Below are 27,462 nucleotides of genomic sequence, written 5' to 3' on the forward strand. Positions count from 1 at the left end.
ATATGTCCCAGTGGTTGAAAGGGATATAGCTGCAATTTTGATCTAACCAGAGTGATCCACATTTTTCACTCTGTTGGGATAGGATGATGTTTCACAGGATCCATTTAAAAAAAAAAAAAACCCATTGCCATCAAGCTGACTTCAACTCATAGTGATTCTATAGGACAGGGCAGGACTGCCCCATAGGGTTTCCAAGGAACAGCTGGTGGATTCAAATTGCCTACTTTTTGGTTAGCAGCCGAGCTCTTAACCATTACGCCGCCAGGGCTCCCAGGACCCATTAAGGACTACAAATTCTCTAGACTGAAATAACAATGTGAAGGTTACTACTGGGGTGAATGTCTTCAGCAACTCTTCCAGGACCGACCAGGTCAACTCTGGTGATTAACATGGTGGCAGGTGGTACACCACCAGATTGCATTCACCTGCTATAGCTCCTTTTGTGTCCTTGGAGACATCTTCCAGATAAGGAAGTTTTCAACACCCAGGAAACCTCTCCTTGGCTGGCAGGAATTGGAGGGGTTTGCCTGTTTATTGTGTTTCCTCTCCTGAGAGCCCTGCCCTCAGGAGCCACACCCCTGTGTTACTGCCCGGGTATTTCACAAACTCATGTGTGCCAATTCCAGATCATTCTCGCTCTGCTCCAGCACACACGCCCCTCAGCTTTGTGCCCTGGTGTCCTTTTACACTTGACAAGCCACATTAACTTCACTTCCCACATTTATAACACAAGGTCCTTAGAGAAAATTTCCCTGACTGCTGTGATTCATTGGATACAATAGGAAGCCAAGACTAGACAGTAGCATGATAGTCCAAGCGTATTCTTATGGTGTGTTGGCACTAGAGATCTGGGCCTGGAGGAAGGAGAAACCCTGAAATGTGTCTTAGCCTCAACCTGGTTTCTCTATTAGCTGGGATTAAGTTTGGCTACATATGAGAGAAAATCCCAATTAAATTGACTTGCACACACGAAGTTTTATTTTCTCAAGTAAAAGAGGTGTGGAAGTAGACACAGCTGGTATGGCAGTTCCATGGAGCTTTTCCAGCTTTTGCCTCTACCATCCCTAGAGCATGGCCCTTGTCCCCAGGTGTAGTATGGCTGCTAAAGCTCCAGCTATCTTACACATGTTCCAGGCAGGAGGAGACTTCACAGAAATTGCATACAATACTTCCATGTGTATCTCATTGCACAGAATTTGGTCAAATGGCCATAGCCAGCTACAATGGAGGCCAGAAATGTAGCCTTTATTCTGGGAAGCCATGTGTCCAGCTGAAATGTGAAGGTTCTATTACAAAGAGAGAAAGGGATGATAGATAGCAGAGTAGGCAACTAGACTTTTCAGCCTACTTTTCCCCTGAGTTTGAAACTTAGCCCATTCACATCCTGAGTCCTTCCTCTGAGAGCTTTGGCATTGTGAGGTTCTTTCATATCAGTAGGATGAGCAGAAGTCTGGGTACCTGAGGGACGAAAGAGAAATCTGTGATTGGATTGGCAAGAAGGTGTACTGTCCATGTAGGAGAAACACATGGAGGACGCAGGACTGTCTGAATCCAGAGTCTGCATTCTCTTTTCACTCCACCACGGGTGGTAGAGTTGGCAGCCAGCACATCCCCTGGTGCCCTCTTGCCCCACTTGACTGGGCTGGCCATTCTCCTGCTTTACCCTCTGCCCTCCCTCTACTCGTCCTCCTGGCTCAAGGGAATTAGGAATTGCTGCTGAGAGCCAGTATGAACCATAGCACCCAAACTGATGGCTGTAATTCACATCTGGCCCACTGGTACAATACCAGCCCAAAATTTTAAAACTGAAGATTTCACGTTTTAAAAATTCCAGCTTTCTGCCTTCTGTTGTCAGATTAGAAGCTGGCTGGCTCTTCTGCATGGCATGTCATATGGAACTGAATAGCAAGGTCCTCTTCTAGATTGGGAGTCCCCGGGTGATGCCAATGGTTAATGCACTCAACTGCTAACCAAAAGGCTGGAGGTTTGAGTCTACCCAGCGCCACCTCAGAAAAAAGACCCGGCTATGTACTTCCAAAAAAAAAAAGCAGCTGTTGAAAACACTATGGAGCACGTTCTACTCTGACTCTTATAGGGTCACCATGAGTCAGAAACAAATCGATAGCAACTGGTTTTTACTGGCTCTTCTAGATGGAGTCTTTGCCCTCCTGTCTGCCACTGACAGCAGAGCAGTATGAGCCCTCAGCTTCATGAAAACAGCTTATGTCACAACTTGCAAGTAAACATGGATATATTTATACTGTGGAAAACCAAAGGCTGTTGAAAAGAGCAAACTTGATTCTTCTGCCAGGGAGCACTGGGCGAATGCCACCAAGAACCCCGCACTGTTCCATCCAAGTGACACCGTTGGCCTCCAAGGTGAAAACGAGCAAATTATCTCACACTCTGTGTCTCCATTTCCTGGTTTCCTGGAGAACACTCATTCTAATGGGATATTTCCCTGATCTGGCTCTCATGGACAACTGGACAAAAAAGTATTAGCCATAGAACCTGAGCCAAAAGCAGCATATCAGATTGGCGAGGAAATGGATTTTTTCAAAACACCGAATGTGTATGACTTGATATACCCAATGCTTTGAAAGAGACTGCTGCATTAGAGAACCCGGCCCTTATTGATACAGAGCCAAGCCTACTGGTAGGCCCTATTGGCAGGAGGAAGACTGGCAAGGTCTCCTGAGACAAGTGAGAATGGGTGAATCCAGGAAAACTATATCCCTTCTGTTGTCCTTCTCTGTGGTCTGATTTAGAGGAAGCTCATACATACACAACACACAGAGGTGGATGTGGTAATCACTCTGGCTGTAGCCCAAGTGGCTTGCTAAACCCACGGTTCCTTTTATCTTTTTTCCAACAAGAACCATAATGTAAGAGATTCCCAGAGCTTCCAGAGTAGGAAAGTGGAAAAGGAAGAACAGCTTATTCCAGACGAAGTACTGGGAAATTCCAGTGTGGGTACACATAAGAGGAAATGGCCACTTGCCTACAAAGTTGGTGGAAAGTATAAATTGGTACAGCCCTTTCAAAGGGCATTTTGCAATAATTATCGACGTTTTAAGTGTATGTAAACCTTTGCTCTGGTAATACCACTTCTGGGAATCTAGTACACAAATTCTACCAGATGAGTACAAAGATACATAAACCAGGGTAATCACTGCAGCACTGTCTGTGATCCCCAAAACTGAAAACAGCCTACATGTCTCCCCACAAGTAAATGGTGATATATTTATTCTGTAGAAAACACAAGGGCTGTTAAAAACAGCAAGGTAGATCTATCTAAAGGACTGACGTTGGAAGAGTCCATGATATGTGAAAAAAGCAAGTTGCAGGATAAAATTTAATTTATTAACTGCATATATTTAACTGGAGCCCTGGTGGTGCAGTGGCTAAGCGTTCAGCCGCTAACCAAAAGGTCAGCAGTTCAAATCCACCAGCTGCTCCTTGGAAACCCTATGGGGCAGCTCTACTCTGTCCTATAGTGTTACTATGAGCCAGAATTGCCTCGATGGCAGTGAGTTTTGGTATATTTAACTAATGCAAAATTGGCAAGTGATGCCAAATATCCACCCAACAAAAAGCATGAGTGAATAATTTTAAAAGCTTTAGCAATTCTGCTTACCATTCTCACAATGATCCCAGGCCCCCAAAGGAAGAGACAGGTGGCATCAGTCTGTTGCTTCTCTGACATGTCTCCACGCATTATTTCTCTGGGCTCTGAGTGTGATTTCTAGTGTTAAGAAAAACTGGTACTTCCTATACCCCATGGCCCCTAAATGCAAGCCAACTACTTAGTCTGGTGCTCAAGGAAAGAGCAGACTTTACAGCTGCACTGAGAGACAGAATGTCTGTCTCCGATACGGAGCCTTCCAAAGGGTAACTTTTCCCCTTTCCTGAACAATTCAGTCCTCGAGCCTTTAGGGCAGATCAAGGTAGATGCCTGCACTGTGGGGAAAGGGAGGACAGGTGCCCCAGAGTAATGACAAAGCCTGAACAGAATTAGCAGGGTGTCCATGAAGTGTGTGTGTATAGGTGCTCGACACAGAGTATCGGAGCCCAAGTCAGTGAGGAGGGCAACCACACAGAGAACAACCCAGCACAAGTGTCAGAGCCTCAAAGGGGTGAGGAGAATGTCTGCCTAGGGCAACAGCCTGGAGTAGGTGTCAGAGCTGCACAAGGTGAGAAAGGTATCTTTGGAGGGGGAAGAAGGGAGCAGTGTAGAATGTCAGAACCCAAGCAAGGGAAAAGGACAGCCACACATGGTAGAAGGGTGGCAACAGGAAATTAGTTACATACAAGGAGATTGATGAAATAGTTAAATATATTAAGGATAAGGGGGGTCAGGTTTTTCATGGTCAGAGAAGGGAGCTACAAATATGAGAGGAGAAGAAACCCTATGGTTTGCGATTGGAATTGAAGGTATTGGATCTGAACTTGTGGTTTTCAATATTGTCTTATTTATCTAGTGCTGCTATAACAGAAATACCACAAGTGGATGGCTTTAACAAGAAATTTATTCTCTCACAGTCTAGGAGTCTAGAAGTCCAAATTCAAGGTGCCAGCCCCAGGGGAACGCTTTCTATCTCTGTCACCTCTGGGTGTGGGTGGAGGGGTGGGAAGGTCCATGTCATCAATTTTGCTCAGATAAGGAGCTTCTAAGCACAGGGACCCCAGGTCCAATAACACACTATTCTCCTGGCCCTTGTTTCTTGGTGGTATGAGGTCCCTGTGTCTCTCTGCTTGCTTCTCTTTTTTATATCTCAAAAGAGATTGGCTTAAAACACAATCCAGTCTTGTAGATTGAGCTCTGCCTCATTAACATAACTGCCACGGAATCCCATCTCATCACTATCATAGAGGTAGGATTTACAACACATAGGAAAATCACATCAGATGACAAAATGGTGGACAGTCACACAATACTGGCAATCATGGCCTAGTAAAATGGGTACACATATTTTTGGGGACACAGTGCAATCCATGACAAATATATAGACACAGAAATATATATGTAATGTGTGCGTGCACATATATACACATACACATATATATGCATATAAAAAAATATATATACATATGTATATTCCCTTTTTCTGTCCACTGAGAAGGCCTGGGAACAGCAACACCCCAATAGCAGCGAGTACACCCAAATCTTGACCTCCAAATATCATTCTCCAGGGCTCCTGAGAGAAATTGCAGATTCCTGGGCTAGGGAAAGTACCTGATGAGCCCAGAATATTTTGTGTCAGAAAGCAAAGATATGCTCAGAGAATGATGGAGACCATGCCCAAAGGACACAAACCACCAGACGAGGCTCCCACTGGCCAAATATGGGAAAAGTTGAGCATCAAAATATATAATGATAGTAATGGATTATGAACCATTAAATAAAATTAAAAACTATGAAGCCATACTAACACTAATAAATAAATGAATAAATTGAAAATTTGATGAGGAACAGGATAATTACACCCTTTCCTTACTTATCAACATGGTTAGCTTCCAAAGACCAGGTCATTATGTGAAATCAGTGTCATGGGAAAACGGAGGGCGACCACATCAGATCACGCAATGGAGGATGACTATATCATTAAATAACTGTCAAATCACATCATTACCTAACTGCCAAACCACTGAGAATCATGGCCCAGCCAAGTTGACGCATAACCTTAATCATCAAAGCCAGCACCTCAGTGTTCGTTACTGCCAAATGTACATTGTTAATGAGCAAAATAGTCAGATTTTTTACTATCGTCATAAATGCAAAATGTCAGATAACGAGACAGTCGATAAGTGAGGAGGTGTACATAGTTTTAGAGTACCTCCCTACAAAACACATATTCATTACAAAGGAAAAAATGAGTAACTTTACAGTACAGAAGCCTGGCAGACACTACCTTCAAGTGACCCAAGCAAACATCATCAGTAATGGGACAGATTAAAATTGTGCATCACCTGGTAGGATGCAATGAGAACACAGCATCACCTCTGTAGTGTTCCCTACCAAAGCTAGATCCAATCGCGGGAAAACACCAGACAAACCCAAAAAAGGAATTTCTACACCCTAACTGGCCTATCAGCTTCAAAAGTGTCCAGGACATAGAGTCAAGGACAGATAGGAACTTTTCCAGACAGAAGACTAAAGGGATGTGACAACCAAATGCAATGTGTGATTATGATCTGGATAGTTTTACTTTAAAGAACATTATTGGGACAACTGGTAAAACACGAAGAGGGCTTGTTCTAATTTTCTATTCTATTACAAACATAGCGACTTGAAACAGCATCCATCTATTAGCTCACAGCTCTCTAAGTCAGAAGTCCGGATGGGCTGGGCTGGGCTTTAGGCTCAGGGTATCACAAAGCCAAAACCAAGGTGTTGGCCAGGTCAGGCTCTTATCTAGAGACTCTGAGAAAAATCCAGTTCCTTGTGGCTGTAGGTCTGAGGTCCCCATTTCCTTGCTGGCTGTCTGCTGGGAGCTGCTCAGCTCACTGAGGCCACCCACATTCCCCCACATGTAGCCCCTTGCATCCTCAAAGCAGCAACAGCACACTGAGTCCTTCTTATGTTTTGAATCTTTTAATGTCCTCTTCTGCCCCCAGCCAGAGAAAACTCTCTCCTCTTCAAGGGGCTCAATTAGATTAGGCCCACCTAGTACATCTCCCTATCTTAAGGTCAGTTTACATAACACAATCACAGAAGTGATACTCATCATATTCATATTCACAGGTCCTGGGGATTAGAAAAGGATTATTCTGGGTTCTGGGGATTCATATCTTTGGGGTGGGGGTGGGGGTGGGGGCATTTTAAAAATTCAAACTATCATACAGCCTGAGGATTAGATGGAAGAAAAACATCTGTGCTGATTTGCTTATTTTGATGGTTGTACTGTTGACAATGTAGCAGAATGTACCTGCTTACAAAAAACACACACTAAAATATTTGAGGTGTTGGAGCATCAGAACAGCAACTTACTGTCACGTGAATCAGTGTAAAACAAGGTCTTTGAACTATTTTTAAAATTATTCTATATATGAGTATACAGGCAACTAGCTATGGACACATGTATTTGTATATACAAAGAAAACTGTCTGGAAAAACCTAGAAAGATAAATTCTAAAGTTAACTCTGATTACCTCTGGGGAGTGGAATTGTTTGAGGGAGCAGGAAATAGACTTTTATTTGGGGGCTTGTCATGAGTTGCAGATAATTCGATGACAACAATATTTTTCTGTATTGTTTGAATTTATTTATGACTAGGTATTATTTTCATAATAAAATAAAAACTAAGAAAGAGATTTTTGAAAAGGAAAGCAGGATCCTGGCTGTTGGTTCCTTGGCAGAGCATGAAGTGGGCAAAGGGAGAGGGCTCTGACTGAGCCTGTGTTGAAACCACGGACAGACAATACTATGTGTTCTCTCTACTGCACAGTTGCATGGCTCTTCAAAAGAAAATCTGTACTGAGGTTATGGGAACAAAGGTAAATTTGCATTGGCTGTCAAGGTGTGCCAGACATCAACAGCACTTCCCAGAGTTTCCAACTTCACCATTTGCTCTTTGGTATTGAAAAGATTGCCATTTCTCTATTTCTGTAGTTAACGACTATATACCCCAATAGCTTCTTGTCTAATGTCTTCAAGAACTTTGCAAACTTGTCTGCTGGTGGCACCCCAAATCACAGAAATATGAAAGCAGTGGGGCAGCAAGTAGATTTCCCAAAGCAACTATGCTCTCTCCTGACAGCTGCACCTAACATCTAGCTGGAACCACTATAAATCTAAAAGATGGCCACTCCACAACAGAAATCCCACAGAGCCCATAGTAAATGTGGTTCTGACTCCAGGATGGTGTTCCAGTTTGTCACAGGGGGGGAGGGTTGTTACCTTCAGGTACACTTCACTTCAAATATCTGCCTGGTATGTAACACAACAGTACAGTTTCTATTAGCCTGTTCATATACCTTTCCTTTTTGCCCGTTCCCATTTCTCCTTCAGTGTATTGCTTTTCCTTACCTAAGTGGAGATGAATATGGAGAAGCAGAGAGGGTGGTCAACCTACCATCATGTGATTCATAGTAGAGCAATTAGGAGCACACACTCTGGAGTCAGACTACCTGGCTCAACTCCAGCTCGGCAGCCTCCACGCAGTGTAACCCTGAACAAGTTGGTAGCCTGTACCTCCCCCATCTTCTCCCCTGTAGAGTGGCATCTGGCCTACAGTCGATGTTCAGGGAGTATTAGTTGTTATCATGGTGCCTCTTTCTTCAGGTGTCACAGCAGTAACTTTGAACAGGCACAGCCAGAGTTGCTAGGAACATTCCTCTGCTGTTGCTTCCACAGTGGGAAATGGCAGCTTCAAAAGCTTACGAGAGCAATTTGGCTGTATCCATCAAAATTTAAAACACACAAACCCTCTATCATACGTATCCTACCTTTCAGAATCTGTTCTGCGTTAACACCTAAATAAAGGCACAGACACATATACAAGGATGTTCACTGAGGCACTGTCTGTGATAAGAAAACGCTGGAAGTTACCCAAGGGATCAACAGAGGATTCATTGAATATATTCCATTAAGAAGCATGAGGTAAGATGATGGGATCCAACGTGAACAATGTCCATGATATTATAGTCAAGTGAAGAAAGCAAGCTGCAGAATCATATTGATGGTATGATCCCATTGGTGTGCAGATATAAAATGTGAATATAAAACAAACATAGAAAACAGTATTATGGCATGTACAAATAGATATGCAAACATATACATACACATATGCGTGAGTGTGGGCATGTGTGTGTTCGTATGTATAAAATGAATGCTGGGAAGGTATAATCCAAACAATAGTTAATTCTGGAGAAAGAGGACTAGAAATTTTTATACTTTAAAAATACTGTATTACTTGAATTGTTAATAATGAAGACATACCAGTTTTATAATTTAAAAATATCTCTTAGAAGATAGACATTGAAAAAAAAAAAGAAGATAGACATTGAAACACTTTAGGATGATGGTCATGATATTTGAAGCTTATCCCCAAATGCTTCAGCAAATGTACACAGAGAGAGAGAGAGAGAGCCAATGTGAAAGATGTTAACAATTGGTGAATCAAAGTGAAGGGTATATGGAAGATCATTGTACTATTCTTGCGACTTTTGTCTATGTTTGAAATATTTTCAAAATTAAGTTAAAAACTAAAATAAATAAAGACAGAATGAAAGACAGTCAAACTCAAATGGAAGCCCCCCACAGTCCCCAGGTAACAAAGCCAGTTGTCCTCCGGAAAGGACTACAGTTCAAATTCAGGCTTTAAACGGCTTTATTTTTTCCATGCTCACCACCAAATATCCAATGTCTCTGCAATACTGAAGGATCTTAGAATCTGAATATAGAAAAGAATCACAATGGCACTTTATGGTCTGACCAAGTGATTGTAGAACATCTGTTGATTCTAGTGACTTTCATGATTGTCTTTTAAGTCCAGCCAGGCCACCAAGGAAGGAATCTTATGGTTTGGGGTATCTGGCTCAAGAGAGTCCCTCCTCTCACGATCCAGCAACAGGGTTCATCTGATTTAGTGGGAAGGTTACAGAACGGCTTCCCACCAGACAGCATCCTCACCTCCGATGATCTGCTCCAATGGCCTCTGTGATGCTGCTAAAACCCTGCTCTCTGGAAAAGGAAGAAAAGCAATTTCAGTCCATGGTGAAGGATGGGCCTCTCCCACAGGAAGCCCTCAGCCCATCTCCGCTCTGTAAGCTCAATAAAGGACCCACCCCTCTCTCCCAATTGCACGGCCCCATCCTGAGCACATTTCTTGCCCCCTACACTGTCTTCACCCAGGGATCCGGAGATATTTCTGCCCAGGCCTTCAGACCAGGAAGGGACTGATTTTAAGTACTGACTGCTTCCTCACATCAAACCAATGTGACTTAATTAGTGGGAATGTTGCCAGGATTCCTCAGGCCCTTCTCCCTCACATAAATGGACAACCCTGCCTTGTAAACACCACTGCCTTGGAAGCTAACCCTGAATTTCTTGGCTCTGTTTGTCCTTTGTCAAAGAGTAACACAGGTTGATTTTTCCCCTGGGTTCAGCATGTACCCTCAAATCCTTTTTGAATGAGGAATAAATAGGAGGATGAGTAGCATCTCCTTGAGTTGAATCATTCTGAATTGTACCATAATTATAGCTCCTACTCACGGCCCTACTCACTTCAAAAGGGCCTCCAGCTCCTGCTTGACTCTGCCCACCACAGGTGGGCCCTGGTACGTGAGGGCTGTGTACAGCTGCACCAAGCAGGCCCCTGCTCGGATTTTCTCCAGCGCATCCTGCCCGCTGCTGACACCGCCAACCCCAATGATGGGAACTCTCCCTACAGAGAAGCACATGGCCACCCTGTGAGGAAGGACATGTATTGGGAGAACCAGGAGCTCACAGACCCCACCACACCCAAATCTGAAGACACAAACACCAGAATCCTTGCCTTGAGTGAGCGTATACATCTCCCGAATGGTCTGAGTTGACAAGTCCCGAAGAGGCTTCCCACTTAGCCCTCCTGTTTCGGAGCGCAGGGCACCCTGCAGACTGGCAGGGCGACTCAAGGTGGTGTTTGTGACAATCAAACCATCGATGCCCAGCTGCAGAGTGAGAGAGAAATGGACCACTTGCCTGCTGGCAGCAGAAAAGCCCTCTAGTCCCAGTGCCAAAGGAGTCGGAAAAGGCTTCCCTAGGGTCTCACGCGGTAGCCATCCAGGTGCCCACACCTATAACCCCCAGAAAGCAAGCACTATATCAGACCTCACTGTATCTCTTGAATGAGTCCACAGATTAAGCTTCAGTATAACAATAGCAGCCATCACATATTGATCACCCACAGTGTTCCACTAGGATAGGGTTTAATCCTCACAACAACCCACTTTAGAGTGTCTTGTCCAAGGCCTTCAGGTAATAAGTGGTAGAACAAGGACTTCAGCCCAGGACTGCTGGGCTCCATGATTGTGTTTCCACTACTGTCCTATGATACAGAGACCTGGTAGTTGGAGGCTGGGGAGAGCGAGAGAGAGAATTCAGTTCCAAATGAGGTTGGCCAAGGATGCAAGCAGAAGTCTTAATGCCCTTGCTGGATGAAGATGAGGAAAGAGAGGAGGAGAGAGACATGAGAAAAAGATTCACTCAGACCTTTATTCAAACACTCCCTTTGTGTTCTGTGGTTAATTACATCGTGACAGACACCAAACCAGCCTTCCAATATCCAGGGAGGAAATCACAAAGGCTACCATCCTGGGCTAGTCCAGCTGGCCAAATGATTTTTACAGACAACGAGAAGCATCCCTCATGTGCGGGCCCTGGCTTGCACCTCTCTCACCACCCCGGCGATATCCTCCTTATCCTGGGCTGTGAGGTCAGGGGCGATCTTCACCAGCACGGCCGGCTTGTGAGCTCCCTTCAAGGCATCCCTTTCCTGTAGTACCTACAGCAACACAGCCACAGAGTGGGGACCGTGAGACTGCGCCCAATGGGGCTGCCATGACCTGCAGCCACAAATCAGTGTTTTTACACAAGAAAGCATGAAGGATTTCTGTTTTTCAGGAAACAAAGTCATCAGTTATGCAAGGGACTCCCTCTAGAATGGATCTGATTAGGCTCTTTTGAACCCAGGGATTAAGTCCCTAATGTTATAGCTGGCAGTGGTGTATTGAGATTTATTTAGACTTTTATTCCTAAAAGAGATGACAAGGAAAGACCATCACAAGTACTGTGTGATGAAAAATCATTTAGTTCATTCATTCATTCCATGTACTAGGTGCCAGGGATACACTCATAAACGAAAGAGACACGGTCCCTGCTCTCATATAATTGTTTAATTAACAGCGAGAATTAATTGAGTATAGCAAGGAATAGTAAGGAATCCTAACTGGTCCAGCTGTTAAAGACAGGCTCTCAGAAATGATGCTAAGCTTGGCCCTGGAGAATGAATAGGAGTCAGTAGGCCAAGCTGGTGGAGTGGGCATGGAGAAGAGATGTAATTGCCCACCTTGGTCAGCAGGTTGTGCAGCTTGGCCTTTCCCTGAAGGCTCCGCAGCCCTGCCGTGTTAGGACTGGACACATTCACTACCAGGTAGTCAGCCAAGGGGCCCAGGACTCGCACCCCTTCTGTGTAGTCCGCAGCAGCGTCCACAGATGTCTTATTCTTCCCCAGGTTTACTCCCAGTAGCAGCCCATCTGTAAACATAGCCAATCAAGAATTTGAGCCCATCCTTGACTGAATAGCCTACGAACATTTCGGGCCTTCTACCTCCACATACAAACTTTTCTGCAACAGCTGGCAAACATTTTGAACTACTTCATGGTGCTGCTGCCTGCTCACCATCTTTGCTTGGCAATATTTGAGCAACTACTGGGATGTTCTACTGCATTTTATCCTTTTTATTTTTAAAAATATGGAAAATGGAGAAATTGAATATAAATACTATTGACTAAAAAAAAAATAGTAGACCTCATAAACTCAATACAACTGAGAAACAGACAGAAATCAGTAGGCGTGTCGTAAGGATAAACTATTTAATCTGAAGAGAAGCTGGTTGGACTCCAGTCAAGTGACTGGGTACACAGTTGTAAAGAAAAAACAAAATTAAAGAATGTATAAAATACTGGAAAATATTTAAAATTATCGTGTCTAAAATGTTGAAGTATAATTAAATATTTTATAATTTATAATTTTAGTGCTCTGAGAAGTGACTCCCCATTATAACTAGGGGGATCAGACACCCTGATTCTCCCAGGATGGCTATAATTACTCCTGTAGCCTGGGCATAATTATTAACATTCCCTTTTGCTCCCCAAAAGTGTCTTAATTTATACAGTAAGTGATATGGCCACCTTATTTAAAAAAATCCATGGTACTCATCACTTGACTTGTTTTTGGACTTTCAGAAAAACATATTTTCAGAAACATGATATGTGTGAAAGCAAGGGGTTGTCTGTACTTTTCTTCTCCAAAGACAGTATCCTTAGGATCATCCTGCAAAGGGTAAATGGTACTGGCTACTTTTTTTTTCCATCTGATGGTTGGGAACAGACCTGGAACACCAAGTTAGCTCATAAAATACATGTCAGGTCAGGCAGGATCAAAGAACAACATCTATACTGTTGACCACCTTCCCTTACCCTAAACATAAAGTCACCCTTTTTATCACCAGCTTGAAAGTAAATGAGATTTGTGTAGCTATTTTCTTGGTGTGGAGGGGTAGGGGGAGTTCGGCCCAATTAGACAAAAGCCTTATGTAGCAAATGTCCCTGGGTGGTACAAGGTATTTGCAATCAGCTGTTAACCAAAAGGTTGGCAGTTCCAACCCACCCAGAGGCTCCATGGAAGAAAGGCCTGGTAAACAGCTTCCATAAAGATTACAGCCATGAAAACCATATGGAGCACAGTTGCACTTTGTAACACATAGGGTCGCCATGAGTCAGAATCAACTTGACGACAATGGATTTGTTTAGTTTTTCCTTATATAGCAAGGTCTCCAAGCTTCCCAAGTCTAGCACCCATCAAGACAAGCTCATTTGTAAGTTTTAATTCTTTTCCACACAGTAGTCATCTGCCCAAACTGACAAGATTTTGCAGTTAGAAGAAATTGCTGAATTACTCTATCTGAAAGCATACCATAGGTTTTGTCAACACACGTTCCTTGACACCGTGCTAGAAAGAAGCTGTCATCAAGGCTTCCAGCTGTGGGCCATCTGCCCTGATGAACACATATGTGCAGAGCACCGCTATAGGATTTTGCTTCACTCCAGAGTGGGACTGAAGGGATCAAAGAGGAAAATGATTCCTACTGGGCCACTGCCTCACACAATTTCAGAGGCCACCCAGGAAGTTATGTCAGGACTCCATATAGCCTTACGAGCACCTAGTGCAAAGTAGAGAAAAAAAAAAAGCAAAGTAGAGAGACGCAGAAAATGTGCATTAGCATTGCAGAAGCCTTCAAAACTGCACGCAGTCTCAGAAACAAGTCTAGAAGGATATCTTCAAGTTCCAAGAAGTTAGCCTGAATGGGGAAGTTTGTGAGTAATTTTAATTTTCTTGCAGGAAGTAAGAAAATGGCACTCAAGTCCTGCTCCAATCTTAACTACTTCTATGATCAGAGGCAAGCCACATTGCTTTTCTTGTTTCCAAGCTTGCCCAGTTATGATATAATATCCGTTCAAAACAAGGCAAAAGCAAAGCAAGTTTTCATTAATGTCTTAGTTACCTAGTACTGTTATAACAGAAATACCACAAGTGGGTGGCTTTAACAACCAAAACTATTTTCTCACAGTTTAGGAGGCTAGAAGTCCAAATTCAGGGTGCCAGCTCTAGGGGAAGTCTTTCTCTGTTGGTTTGAGCTTTTGCTCCTGGGCGATCTTCATGTGGTTTGGCATCTCTCTTCCTCATCTCTACTTCCTCACTTGCTTGTTTAATCTCTCTTCTGTCTCAAAAGAAATTGACTTACAACACACCCTACTCTAACACTGTCTCATTAACATTCCCAAATAGAATTATAACCACAGGTATTGCTGTTGTCGTTAGGTGCCATCAAGTCAGTTGCAACTCATAGCAACCCTACGACCCTACGTACAGCAGAACAAAATCCTGCCCAGTCCTGCAACACCCTCACAATCATTGTTATGCTTGAGCCCATTGTTGCAGCCGCTGTGTCAATCCATCTCATTGAGGGTCTTCCTCTTTTTTGACGACCCTCCACTTTACCAAGGATGATGTTCTTCTCCAGGGATTGATCCCTCCTGATAACATGTCCAAAGTATGTAAGACGTAGTCTCACCATCCTTGCTTCTAAGGAGCATTCTGGTTCTACTTCTTTCAAAGCAGGTTTGTTCGTTCTTCTGGCATTCCATGGTATATTCAATATTCTTTGCCAACACCACGATTCAATGGTGTCAACTCTTCTTCGGTCTTCCTTATTCATTGTCCAGCTTTTGCATGCATATAAGGCAACTGAAAACACCATGGCTTGGGTCAGGCACACCTCAATCTTCAAGGTGACACCTTCACTTTTTAACACTTTAAAGGAGTCTTTTGTAGCAGATTTGCCCAATGCAATGTGTCTTTTGATTTCTTGACTGCTGCTTTCCATGGGTGTAAATTGTAGATCCAAGTAAAATGAAATCCTTGACAACTTCAATCTTTTTTCCATTTATCATGATGTTGCTTATTGGTCCAGTTGTAAGGATTTTTGTTTTCTTTAAGTTGAGGTGTAATCCATACTGAAGGCTATAGTCTTTGATCTTCATCAGTAAGTGCTTCAAGTCCTCTTCACTTTCAGCAAGCAAGGTCCTGCCATCTGCATATTGCAGGTTGTTAAAGCGTCCTCCACCAATCCTAATGCCTCAATCTTCATACAGTCCAGCTTCTCAGATTACTTGCTCGGCATACAGACTGAATAAGTATGGTGAAAGGATACAATCCTGATGCACACCTTTCCTGACTTTAAACCACGTGGTATCCCCTATGGTCTGTTTGAATGACTGCTTCTTGATTTATGTACAGGTTCCTCGTGGGCACAATTAAGCTGTTCTAGAATTCCCATTCTTCGCAATGTTATCCATAATCTGTTATGATCACACAGTCAAATGCCTTTGCATAGTCAGTAAAACATAAGTAAACATCTTTCTGGTATTCTCCGCTTTCAGCCAAGATCCATCTGATATCAGCAGTGACATCCCTGGTTCCATGTCCTCTTCTGAATCCAGCTTGAATTTCTGGCAGTTCCCTGTCAACGTACTGCTGCAACCACTTTTGAAAGATCTTCAGCAAAATTTTACTTGTGTGTAATGTAAATGATATTGTTTGATACTTTCTGTATTTGGTTGGATCACCTTTCTTTGGAATAGGCATAAATATGGATCTCTTCCAGTCAGCCTTACAAATTTCTTGGCATAGACAAGTGAGCACTTTCAGTGCTGCATCCATTTGTTGAAACATCTCAATTGGTATTCCGTCAATTCCTGAAGCCTTATTTTTCGCCAATGCCTTCAGTGCAGCTTGGACTTCTTCCTTAAGTACCAGCATTTCCTGATCATATGCTAACCCTTAAATGGTTGAATGTCGACCAATTCTTTTTGATGTAGTGACACTGAGTATTCATTCCATCTTCTTTTGATGCTTCCTGCATCATTTAATATTTTCCCCACAGAATCCTTCAATATTGCAACTTGTATAGAGGTTAGAATTTATAATACATTTTTGGGGGGGACACGATTCAACCTGTAACAATCAAATTGGGAAATTCAGTTAAAATCTTGGAGGGTATAGTGAAAACATGGACATTCCTCAAGGAAAGGACCCCACGTAGTTGTGTTTTTTTTTTTTTTTGCTATTGCTCAACCATGTTTATTCACTATTAAGATTCCTGATGTTTATCCCACATGTTTCCTCCCAAAAAATGAAGACAGCCCCTCCAATTCAACTCCATTTTACCTTCTGAGAGCTTGGTCTGCTTCTGCTGCCTGGCCCGTAACCTGTGCTCCACCACTGAGAGTCCATGACTGTTAAATCCGTATCTGTAAAGGGACAAGGTTAGAGCCCTTCTGCCAGAAGGCAGGAAGATTGTTCCATGGCTACATACTTACAGTTCCACCACATACATATAACTTAAATTTAAAAAGAAAGAAAATCAGAGCTAATTCTTAAAATTCCAAAGTCGAAACACACCAGGACTCGTACAGAACTTGCCAGACCACCATCAAACGTAAAGGGAAAGATTAAAATCGGCAAACAAGCCACTCAGCCAACTAGCGTTGGAAGCAGCCCCAGGCCTGTGAGGATCCAGTTTCCCTCCTTCTTACTCATCCCGCTACTCATACCCAACTGAATGCTTACCCTTTCTGATAAGCTCATGCTTTCACCTCCTTGTCATGTCCCTCCTAGAACCTATCCCTCCACTCCATTTTCCTATCATTTCTGCCTATTAAAATCTTCCATGCTTCCTGACCCAGATCAAATTCTCCCTCTCTTTCTCCCCAAAAAACTTCCAGTCACAAGTGTTCCTTCACCCCTTGACATTCATACAGTGATTCGTACCTATTTCTCTACTGTTTTTGGATTAATGTACATGCTTAATTTTTCCCACTAGACTATAATCACTGAAGGCAAGGGACATGTCTTCCTTCACTATTGCCCTGTCACAAGAGCTCCACAAGGCAGGGACCTCATCTCTCCCATTCTTCTTGCAAACAAGATGGTAGGCATCTTGCAAACAAGAATGAAGACCCTGAGAAATTGGCCCCAGAGCCTTGACATTGCCATGCTGTCCAACCAACCCTGGAACCACCTGCTTTACCTGCTATGAGAAGAAAATAATAAATGGCTATTATGAAGCTGCTTTTAATTGGGTCTTTGTTATTTGCAGCCAAAAGCAGTGTAACAGATCCAGTGGCACATGGATTTGTTGATCTAATGAATAAATGAATGAATATCCACCCCATTCATTCATTCATTCATATGTTCAACAAGCATTTACTGATCACCTACTATATGCTAGGCTCCAGGCAGAGCAAGTGCTCAAAGCACAGGCACTCCCATCACATGCCACTTGTCGTATATGGGGCACTGCTAAGGACCACTATCTCAGTACCTGTACTTACCTGTGGCAGCTGAAAGAAAAACAAATATATATTTTGCCTGGCCAATGCTAAAGATATTGACCCCAGCCTACAAAGTGGCAGATAGATCATTAACCCAATCTCTAATGCCTGAAGATTTCACCTAAAACCCGTTAACATCAAGTGGATTCTGACTTACAACGACTCTATAGGACAGAGTAGAACTGTCTCATAGGGTTTCCAAGGAGCAGCTGGTGGATTTGAACTACCAGCCTTTTGGTTAGCCACCATAGCTCTTAACCACCACCAGATTTACTCTAAGCAAGCACACTAAAGCAAGAAGCAGAGCCAAATAAGCTTCCCATGAGTTAGTTTCCCAAAAGGCCATTAATGGCTCCAAAGATGCCTATCAAGATCTCCCCAAGGAAGCTCTTCTCAAATGTTACTAAAAAGTAGGAATTTCTTCACTTCCTGGATTTACTGTATTGAAAAAATACCCAGGGATTACAAAGAGAAGGGCTTCATACAATCCAGGATTCCCCTTACTAAAAGCAGTTGTATATGCTGATTGTTAAATCCTCCTATTTCATAAAATTGGACAGCTAGGGTTGTGCTGTCTAAAACAAAAGCTGCTGGCCACATGTGGCTGAGCACTAGAATTGTGGTTAGTCTGTATGTAAAATTCACACTGGATTTCAAAGCTAATTCATCACTTTTATATTGATTACATATTAAAGTTATATTTAGTATATATTAGATTGAATAAACTTTATTATTAAAATCAGTTTCAAATATTACTTTCTAATTTTATAATGTGGCTACTAGAAAACTTAATACTACCCATGGGACTCACATTATGTTTGTATTGGACAGCACTGGCCTAGGGCCTCGGAGTAAGGATGTGGAAGAGGCACATGTTCTGAAGTCAAAGTAGCCTGACGATACTCAGCCTCTTCCATTTATTATCTCTGTGATTGTAGCTAAGTTATTTAGCTCTCTAAGTCTCAGTGGGTAAACGCGTTAAACTGAAATAAGGGTTGGTGTGAGAATATATGCCTACCCCACAGTAGATGCTCAACAGGATTTCTGAACAATTCAGAAAAATGTGCCCATAATATGACAGCAGTGAAAAGGCAGAGGCAGATCTTACATCCCTGAGAGCCCTGCATGAAGGTGTTCCTTATTAACTCTGGGCTGCTCACCCACCTGTTAATGATGGCTTGATCCTCTGGGAGGCGGAAGACTCTGGGTCTGGGGTTTCCTTCCTGAGGTTTTGGAGTAACGCTTCCTATCTCAACAAAGCCAAAGCCCATCTTAAAAAGTCCATCCACAGCTTCCCCATGCTTGTCAAATCCTGCAGCAATTCCTACTGGATTTCGAAATTTATGGCCCAGGATCTTCACTTCCTGGAGAAAAGAAGACAAAGTCAAAGGTACAGAAGGCTATATCAATGCTTCTCAAAGTGTGGTCCCTGGCACACTTACATCAGGATTACCTGGGGAGCTTGTTACACATCAGATTCTAGGGCCCAACACCAGACTATAGCACCAGAATCTGGCACAGACAGGCACTAGGGAAAGCTTTATTTTTAATAGTGCTTCCCAGGTGGTTCTGACGCCCGCTTGAGGTTGAGAACCAGTAGGCTCTCACTATTATTATTATCAAGACTGGGAGGAAAAACTCAGTGTTTCCTACCACTGGTTAAGCAGGGGATGGCCATTGCCTTTTCCAATTGTGGTTATGACTTTGTACACTTTTATCTACTCCACTTGGTGGGTGAGAATGGCTAGTTGTTGTCAGCCCCTAGATAATGCTACTGTGAACCCAGGGAGTGTCAAGCAGCAAAACCCTTTAATCAGCTTAATAAGACAGCCCCAGGTATGACCCTCCTCAGCCAGGCTAATGAGAGGCCCCAGCAAGGTCCCTCCCTCTCCGATCCCCAGATCCCTGTGGGGAGCTGGAGGAAGAAAAGTGCTCAGCTGGTCAGACTTGATTGCTGATGGAGCCAACAAATCTAGCAGCAATATTTTAAAAGGCATGAAAGAAATCAAGAGATGTCACAAAGCCAGTGATTGCCAAAGGAATCCATCACTGTAAGCTGATGTGGATGGGAAAAACTTTCAGGGCACTAGCAAGGGTCTCCAATGATGGGTACCATCTGATCCTGGAAGAGGAGGTAGAAAGAACACTCCGAGAAGGAAGAATAATAAAAATAAAAACATGAAGGTAAGAATGCGTGCAGCACCTTAGGAGGACAATGAGATAAGACACATGGCTGGTCTAGAGAATCTTCCTTTCAGACAGTGGTTCCCAACCCTGGCAGAGTCCCCTGGGGAGTGTCCAGCCTCACACCCAGAGATTATGGTTAATGTGGTCTGACACAGGGCCTGAGCATCTATATATTCCAAAAGCCTCCCAGGTGATTCTAACACGCACCAGGGTTGAGAACCACCAGTTTAGGGGAATGATGGAGAGATAAAATTGGAAAGTTAGGTTGGGGTGAGATTATGAAGAGTGTCAGCCATCTGAGTCTTCCAGAGAGGAAGACTGAGGTACCTCAGACATCAGCGAAGCAGAAAGTGCCTAAGGGCATGGATGCCAGAGCCAGACTCCATGAGTTTGAAGCTTGGCTCTGCTACTTCCTGGTTGTATGACTTTGGACAAGTCACTTAACTACTCCGTGCCTCAGTTTCCTAATCTGTGAATGGGATGATAGTAGGACCTTTCTCATGAAATAGTTGTAAGGATTAAATGAGAAAACTGTATAACACAGTAAGCTCCACATAAGACTTAAATATATTAAGAATTACTATTATTATTACTGGGATTGAACTCCATGTTCCCACCACTAACTTGGGGCTCTGGTTTCCAAAAGGGACATCCCCAGCTGAGTACACTAGGGGATGCCACTCTTAACCTTGCATCTAATGCACAGATGTTCTGGGAGCACCTACCAGCATGTCAGAGTCTTGAAACGTGACACGAGGAAGGAGCCCCAGGGAGGTAAAGCGAACAGCCAGCTTGTGGGCTGACTCAGGGTCCAGCAGCTGCTGCAGAGCTGGCATCAAGATTTCAGCATAGAAATGCTCATCCCCCACAGCGGTCAGGTAGGAAGCAAAGAGAAGTCCCCCACCGCCCAGGATGACCACAGCATCCTGGGCCCGCTTCTGGAAAAAAGAATACATCAGAGGCCCCATCAACACCAGAATGCAGTACCTTCTAAGCCCTTTACTCCCACATACACACAGGACATGGCAGCATGCCATATGAAGTGATGTCCCTGGCCTTTTGCTGATACTGGTCTCCTTCATTTCTAGTCTCGCTCACACACTGGCCTCTACAGTCAGAGTCTGTATCTACACTTGTGCTCACACACACTTGCCTGGCCTTGAAGGTTTTCCTTAGGATTGCAGGCCAGGGATTTTCAGGAGGGACAGCACTGCCCCCTAGGGAGCACTTAGGGGCATTTTTGCTCATCACAGTGATAGGGGAGTGTTAACAGGTTTAGTGGCAAGAATCAGGTCAGATTTCCTGGAATGCTTGAGACAGTATGACACATGAATTGTCCCACATCCTGTATGAACTTGTGAATGCCCTCTGACACTCACATAGGTAAAAAAAAATTCTGTTCTCTTAATTATCTGAACCCACAACTAATTGTATTTCACCACATAAATACAAACTATCTCCTGTATGATTTTCATATACATTGACTTTCCCAGGAATGCAATTACCTTGTAAATTGAAGGACAACTGTACTGTTCTGTACAGAACTTTACCAAGAATTGTTCATGATTTCAGAAAATTGTGGTACAGTGTTTGGGGTGGTTAACAATATACCTGTTGTTCTCAGGTGCTATCAAGTCGATTTCGACTCATAGTGACCCCATATGGCAGAGTAGAACTGCCCCATAGGGTTTTCTAGGCTATAATCTTTTTTTTTTTCAATCTTTAAGGGAGCAGATCGCCAGTGCTTTCTCCCATGGCGCCACTGGGTGGGTTCGAACCACAGCCAAGCACTTAACCGTTGAGCCACCAGGGCTCCTTAACATATCTTAATATACCTATAGCAATTGGGTGTTTAAGTACAGGTTCAAGGAATCAACTGTCTCAAAATCTAGGTGAGTCATGCCCCAATATTTGCATATTGAAATATGTTATTTTATTATAAGTTACTTTCATTTAATTTCTCCTTTATGTCCAGTTAGGACATTGTGTTGATTTTTAAGAATTATACATAGAATACTTATACATAATTCCATATCAGGACAATAAAGAGGGGTTGCAAGATATAAAAAAGAGACGCTTCAAATCTTATTGGGTGGAGAACCACTATCCTAGCTCAAACGTGATCCACAATGCTTTTCTCTAACTACCACACCAGATGGTGAGTCCCTCATTCATTTATTAGTCCAATCATTTATCAAATATTTATTGAGCACTTCAAGGTGGGCAAACAGACCTGATCCCTGCCTTCAAAGAGCATACAATCTCAGGATGAGACACTCAGCAATCAGTCATCATGCGAATATGTAAACATGAGGAGTGCTATAAAGAAAAAAAGTACAGGGTAAAAACAGACCCAACCTAGTATCAGAGGTAGGGAGAGGCTTCCTTGCTGCAGTGACTTAAAGATGATATCTGAAGGATAAATAGGAGTTAACTAGGAGGCAGGAGGGGGAGGGAGCACATTTTTCTGGGAGAGATAAAAGCCTAAAGGCTCTCAGTGACAGAATAGAATGTGACGACCCAAGGAATTAGGGGTGAGGGGAATTTGGAACCGAGCAATGAGGGATAGCCTGGCTTAAAATGAAACTAAGGATAGGCTGGGTTTTCTTCCCTAAACAAATGACATGATCAGATTTGCTTTTAAGGATCACTCCTAGCTGTTAATGTAGATCGAACAGTCTTTGTCTCAGTTCTAGTCTCCTCCAGATTATAGGAAGCCCCCTATGTCAATAAACAAATATTTGAGCACCTACACATGGGGTCGTCATGAGTCAGAATCGACTCCACAGCAACAGCAACTACAACAACAACTAGGTGTTCAAAAACGAAGACTAAACCTGTTGCCATCAAGTCGATTCCGACTCACAGCGAACGTACAGGACAGAGGAGAACTGCTTCATAGGGTTTCCAAAGAGCGGCTGATGGATTCGAACCGCCGACCTTTTGGTCAGCAGCCGTTAACCACTGCGCCACCAGGGCTCCTAACCAGGTGCTAGGCCCTGGGAATACAACAATTCGCAGGTCACATCTAGAACCCTGCCCTTACAAAACTTTGTCTAGAAGGGCAGGGGCCCTGTCTTATTCTAAGTTCGTTCCACGTTGCATGCAGCACAGCATGCTAGGCGGTAATGTGTTTACTGAGTGTCCCTAATGCCAAGCTCTATATAAACTTGGCCCACCTGCACTGGCACACAAATCGGCAACTACCTATATGTGTACGTGGTCTTTCACACACATTTTCACAAATAAACGTGTAAATGCACACGCACGAGCATTTGCAGATGCTCGCAGAGACACAAGAACGTCCCCAAAGGGGCCCACGCTCTTGGAGCCGCCTTAAACCCACACCTCACCCCGACCAGTCCTCCAACCTCCCCTCTCCCGGCCCCCGTTTTTCCTCGCTATAACAAGAACCCCACTTTTGAACTCACTTTCAGCAGTCTCCAAGCCATGCTCCTTCTGCCTCTGGGCCCACCCCAGTCTCGCTCCCATTGGAGGAGATGGCTGCTAGCCTCCAATCCCCGCCCCGGAACTGCCAACTCACCAGTCGCCGGGAAGGAGGGTGGAGCGAGCGTTCCTGGGGCGAGCGCCTCAGCTACAGCGAAGGCGCTCGCCGAGCCGAGGAGCTAGTTCGGCGCTGGCGCGCGTGCGCAAAGGCGCCGGCCTGGCCTCTGGCCCGCTTCACGGCGTTGTGGCTGAGGTGCGTTGTGGTGCCGGCCTCGGGTGAACTGCTGAGGGACCGAGGTGCAGAAGTTGGGAGGCTGAGCAGCCAGCTTGCGGCCTCGAATACGAGAGCCAGTGAGGGCCTGAGGCTCGGAGAGGGGGCAGCGGCCTGTAGAAGCCCCTGAAGTGACAGTGGACTTCCCCGAGGTCCCCAAGAAGAATTGAAGTGGCCACAAGTCTTCTGACTTGGGCACACTGAAGAGGCTGTAAAGCCCCCAATGCTTAGCGGAAATTACATCCTTAAAAGTCCCCGATTTTTTTTTTTTTATCTTAGTGGCCAGGCCGCACTATGACTTTTGTGAGCCCTCTTTATAAAAAGAAAAAAAATCTGTATATATATGATGTTAGGTAGCAAGGAGTGGATTCTGACTCATGGCAGATCCTATGCGTGCGGAGTAGAACTGCTCCGTAGGGTTTTTAAGGCTGCGACCTTCATTGTCAGGCCTTGTCTTCTGAGGCGCCTCCGGGTGGGTTTGAACCCCGAATTTTTCAGCTAGTGGTGGAGGGCTTAATTATTTTTTATTTATTTATACTAAAAATTATGTTTTGCAGGTACATCAATATAAAGATTAATATATTAATATTGCCTATTTAAACATTATTTGACTAAAAAGCTTATCTTTTTTTCTGACTTTGAAAGAAATCAAAGTATTTTCATGAGCCCCTGTGTTGTGGGCCTTGGTGTTGTGCCTACTGTGCCTAGTGGACAAATAGGCCTTGGTTTTGCCATGACATTCTGATGCAACAGATGTGGAAGATATTTTAAGAATACTAAGTTTCTAATCAAAACCATGAGAACGCAGCTTTGTTGGAGTGTGGTAGATTGCAGGGATTTGTGCTGATACAATGTGTCACTTTAAGGAGCCCTGGTGGAGCAATAGTTAAGCGCTCAGCTGCTAATTGAAAGGTTGGCAGTTTGAACGCACCAGGAGCTCCATGGGAGAAAGATGTGGCAGTGTGCCTCCATAAAGATTAAAAAAATTACAGCCTTGGAAACCCTTTGGGGCAGTTCTACTCTGTGGCATGAGATTGCTATGAGTCGGAATCAACACCACAGCAGCCAACAACAGCATGTCACTTTACAGTCCTCTGGAGCAATCATGTCCCACTCAGGAATTCTGTAAGCCCTTACTTTGAACAATGTCCTGGTTGTTGGACAACTTCTGTAGACACACTAAATGTTAACAGCATTAATTATGATTGTTGTTTGGAGGCTCTGCAGCCACCGGTGCCATTGCCTGCAGTCGTATTGTTCTTCCCTAGGTACTCTTCTGTCAGCTTAACTGATAAAAAAAAAAAAAAAAAATTTTTTTTTTACTGATGCCCATCTGAAAATAACTGATAATAGCTGGGCTATTGACATAGAAATTAGAGCAAAAGAGGGAGTGTTTGAAACGTTTTTAACTGAAGCCATTTTTTTCATTTCACCATTTTATGAAGGTAGCTAATTGGAAATAAATTCATAGATCTACTGACACCTTTAGAGATAGGTTCTACTGCAGTAATTCACATGCTAGGTGTCTCAGAGTCCACATACAATAAAAATAATTGAAAATGTTTATCAAGCTAATAATTATGCTTATCAGTCTGCCTTCCTTTTACATTTTAATGTACTAAATTAATTCTGCATAGTTAGTCTACATAAATTACTACTCAACCTAGACAAAAGACTACTTAAATGTTGATTCTTTGGTTCTAAGTAATGATCTGACCAACTTTTCGATTGTTTAAACTTTGTATTCAGAGTATGTGTGCTGTAGGTAAAGCACACGTTAAGAGAATATATCAGGCACTGTGAAAAAGGGTTGAAATGTAGGTTACAGAACTGTGTAAGATACCTGAGCTGACAATCAGAGAAGATTCTATCAGCATCAAGTTTTACATAAAAATACATTAAACTATATATGTATATGTGTGTGTACACAAAAAGGCTTCAGTTAAACACATTTCAAACACCTTTGTCTTCTTATCTAAATTATATATACATATATATATATGTATAGATATATATACAGACATGTGTCGGTTCACATCCACGATACAGTCTGTGAAATAGTACATTATGTGATTTGGATATTGTGTGAACACCGTATTATATACAGGTAGTTCCTGGAGTACAAATGAGTTGCATTTCTGTCTTTAAGTCGAATTTGTACATAAATCGGAATAGTTAGGTACGGTTTGTATTTAACATCAGTTAGATGTTTGTCTTAGTATGTAGTGACCTTTCTATGCATAAAAAATATTAAAGAAATACTTCCAGATACACTAGAACATCTTTAATACAGTAATAATGTTTTTATGCGTGTCACAAAGTAGTGCCCTTTTGTTATTACAAACCATTGTATGTACCTCAAATTTTTAATATAACAGGCTTTACAGGGGTTGGTTCATAACTACGGGTTATACATAAGTCAGACATTCATAACCCAGGGATGATAGAAAGTACAGTACAGTACAAAATAAGCCAGTATCATAGGCATTTATTATGACTATCAAGGCATATATATTATAAATTATGTATGTAGTGTAGCATTATACGCCTGGCAGCACAATCGCTTTGTATAGGAGAGACACGAGGTACACATGCTGCGTGTGGGAAACCGTTGTGTTTGCTACATCTGGTTATATCGGAAATGTTCAGTTCTCCAATCAGGATTTCTGTCTGAACTCTGTTATAACCTTATAGGACCACACACGTATATGCAGTCAGATGTTGCCCAAACAGATGTTACATGATGCATGACTGTATGTGTGTATATGTATATGGAAATTAGCACTTCGTGAACTTTGAGAACTGGAAGTATCCTGCACCCAGGTAATTCCATTGCAGTACAGTCTTGGTAAGGGTTGACTCTTCTGCTTGGACACCTTCCAAATACATTGCAAACTCTTTATCCTGGCATTTAAAACATTTCAGTTTTCTGGTTTCAGTTCCCACTACACACACATATACATGCATAGAATTATTTCTTTCCCTTTATAGAGACCTTCCACTTTCCTACCTCTGTGCATTATTCCTGTTGACTCCTCTGCCAAGATGTCCTTTTCATCTGCCTAAATACGTCCATTCTTATATGTCCCATTCAAATGCTGGAAATAATTTCTTCGTCGTCTGAACTTTCATAGCACTGTGATGGTACTTTTCACTGTCTTTATCGATTACAATTATTATGTCTTTTCTTTCCTATTTAAATTATAAACTATTTGGAAGTAGAGACCACACCATATATATCCTTTAATTGATGACTGCAGTGTTTTTCGAACTGAGAAATGTATTCTTGGGTCTGTGCTTTAGAGAATTTTTGATTCTGGTGTTCACTACCATAGTCATTTTAAAAAGTAATATAAGCATAGTCTGGATCCTTTAGATAACCACCTTAACACTGAAACCTGCCAAGAGATTTCAGTGCTCATGTTTTTTTGCATCTATGATCACATTTTGGCACCAAGAAAGAAAACTGGCTGTAATACATAAATGATGGGGGTACAACAGGCAGAAACCAGATGGCATGCTATATGAACAAAGGTTAAATAAAGAAAAGTGGTGAAAGAATTGAATTTCTTCTACAGCATGAAATAGAGTGAATGCCAAATGCAAAAGAACCTGTGTGGTCATAAGCCAGAACTGTGTTTATCTGGCAAGTGACTATTTAGTTCAGCAAAATTTGAATTTCATTGGTTTTCAGTTTTGTATTCAATTTTTATTCATTCTTTCATCAAATATTTATTCTGTGGTTTTATGGTTGTATAAGAGCTTTAGCATAGAGTTTATGCCAAGTTTTATGCTTGCATGTATTTAAGAAACAGAATACCAAAACCAAACCCATTGCTCTTGAGTCAATTCCAACTTATAGCAACCCTATAAAACAGAGTAGAACTGTCCCAAAGTG

The 27,462-nt window shown here is 42.8% G+C and overlaps 1 protein-coding gene across 6 annotated transcripts; it reads right to left on the bottom strand.

The window, feature by feature from the left end:
- Positions 1 to 956: 956 nt before the first annotated feature.
- DHODH (dihydroorotate dehydrogenase (quinone)) lies at positions 957 to 23,345 on the bottom strand. Of its 6 annotated transcripts, none has more exons than XM_049864789.1 (10): positions 23,278 to 23,345; positions 20,572 to 20,784; positions 18,824 to 19,023; positions 16,494 to 16,576; positions 12,051 to 12,238; positions 11,382 to 11,486; positions 10,500 to 10,653; positions 10,229 to 10,388; positions 9,635 to 9,685; positions 1,360 to 1,458 (listed from the first exon to the last, which is right to left on the bottom strand). In XM_049864789.1, the coding sequence occupies exons 1-10, from the start codon at positions 23,296 to 23,298 to the stop codon at positions 1,431 to 1,433; spliced, it is 1,203 nt and encodes a 400-aa protein (XP_049720746.1). In that variant the 5' UTR covers positions 23,299 to 23,345; the 3' UTR covers positions 1,360 to 1,430. The 6 variants fall into 6 exon arrangements, with proteins under 6 accessions (XP_049720748.1, XP_049720746.1, XP_049720745.1 ...); XM_049864788.1 differs by having other exon boundaries at positions 11,373 to 11,486; XM_049864791.1 differs by lacking the exon at positions 10,229 to 10,388 and having other exon boundaries at positions 957 to 1,458; positions 11,373 to 11,486.
- Positions 23,346 to 27,462: the final 4,117 nt, after the last annotated feature.

This window comes from Elephas maximus, chromosome 21, assembly GCF_024166365.1.
Source record: "Elephas maximus indicus isolate mEleMax1 chromosome 21, mEleMax1 primary haplotype, whole genome shotgun sequence".
Taxonomy (NCBI): Eukaryota; Metazoa; Chordata; class Mammalia; order Proboscidea; family Elephantidae; genus Elephas; species Elephas maximus.

What these genes read in the sequence shown, in the direction of transcription:
- DHODH (XM_049864788.1), bottom strand. Translation starts at nt 23,298, where the DNA reads ATGGCTTGGAGACTGCTGAAA. An exon ending in TGGCTTGGAGACTGCTGAAA is followed by an intron (nt 20,785 to 23,277) that starts GTGAGTTCAAAA and finishes TCTTTTTTCCAG; the next exon opens with AAGCGGGCCCAGGATGCTGT. An exon ending in GATCAAGCCATCATTAACAG is followed by an intron (nt 16,577 to 18,823) that starts GTGGGTGAGCAG and finishes GTCCCTTTACAG; the next exon opens with ATACGGATTTAACAGTCATG.